A 665-nucleotide genomic window follows, 5' to 3' on the forward strand; every position below is an offset into this window, starting at 1 on the left:
CATGCAAGCGTCAAGCAGCAACGAGGCAATTTTTACAGTGTAACAAATATTTTTTTACACCAGTGCTCGTATCGCTCAGTTGATTGGTTGCTGCTTTCGCTGCTTGACGCTTGCATGTAAATGCACCTTTATTACTTCGTGGGTTCCTTTCCAGCTTCACAGCATAAATATACTTAACCTAAAAGATTCATTTCAGTAGTTCACTGTTTGTTTACGGTGTTGTGTACAAAATGCTTGTATAGTTTACAGTGTATACAGTGAAGAATTATTTCAATTTCTCGAGATGTCGGAAAAAACGAAAAACATGAGCCACGTCAAACATATTCCCAAAGATGCTCAAGTCATCATGTCAATTATGAAGGACATGGGAATAACAGATTATGAACCCAAGGTGATCAATCAACTATTGGAATTTACATATCGTAAGTTTTTTTTCTTTCTTTTGTAATAACTGTATTTTGATAATTTTTAATTGATGTTTTTTACTATTTTACCATTTTAATTGTTGAAATTTATTTAATCAATGAAATTTTTGTACAGGATATGTCACATGTATATTAGACGATAGCAAAGTATATGCAAATCATGCCAAAAAGAAGTTTATTGACTTAGATGATGTCAGACTGGCAGTCAAGATGCAGTTAGAGCGTTCATTCACAAATCCA

At 33.4% G+C, this 665-nt stretch overlaps 1 protein-coding gene across 2 annotated transcripts in view; it reads left to right on the top strand.

Annotated features, from left to right (window-relative positions):
• The first annotated feature begins 148 nt into the window (after positions 1-148).
• The window catches only part of LOC108749541 (transcription initiation factor TFIID subunit 9), a 2060-nt gene continuing 1543 nt past the window's right edge, over positions 149-665 (top strand). Inside the window, exons 1-2 of one of the 2 annotated variants that reach the window (XM_018488300.1) lie at positions 149-422; positions 541-648. In XM_018488300.1, coding sequence (XP_018343802.1) covers positions 284-422; positions 541-648 — 247 coding nt within the window. In that variant the 5' untranslated portion in view covers positions 149-283. The remainder of the gene's footprint in view (positions 423-540; positions 649-665) is intronic. The other variant, XM_018488299.1, reaches the window with a different exon arrangement.

Source organism: Trachymyrmex septentrionalis, unplaced genomic scaffold (assembly GCF_001594115.1).
Source record: "Trachymyrmex septentrionalis isolate Tsep2-gDNA-1 unplaced genomic scaffold, Tsep1.0 scaffold3, whole genome shotgun sequence".
Taxonomy (NCBI): Eukaryota; Metazoa; Arthropoda; class Insecta; order Hymenoptera; family Formicidae; genus Trachymyrmex; species Trachymyrmex septentrionalis.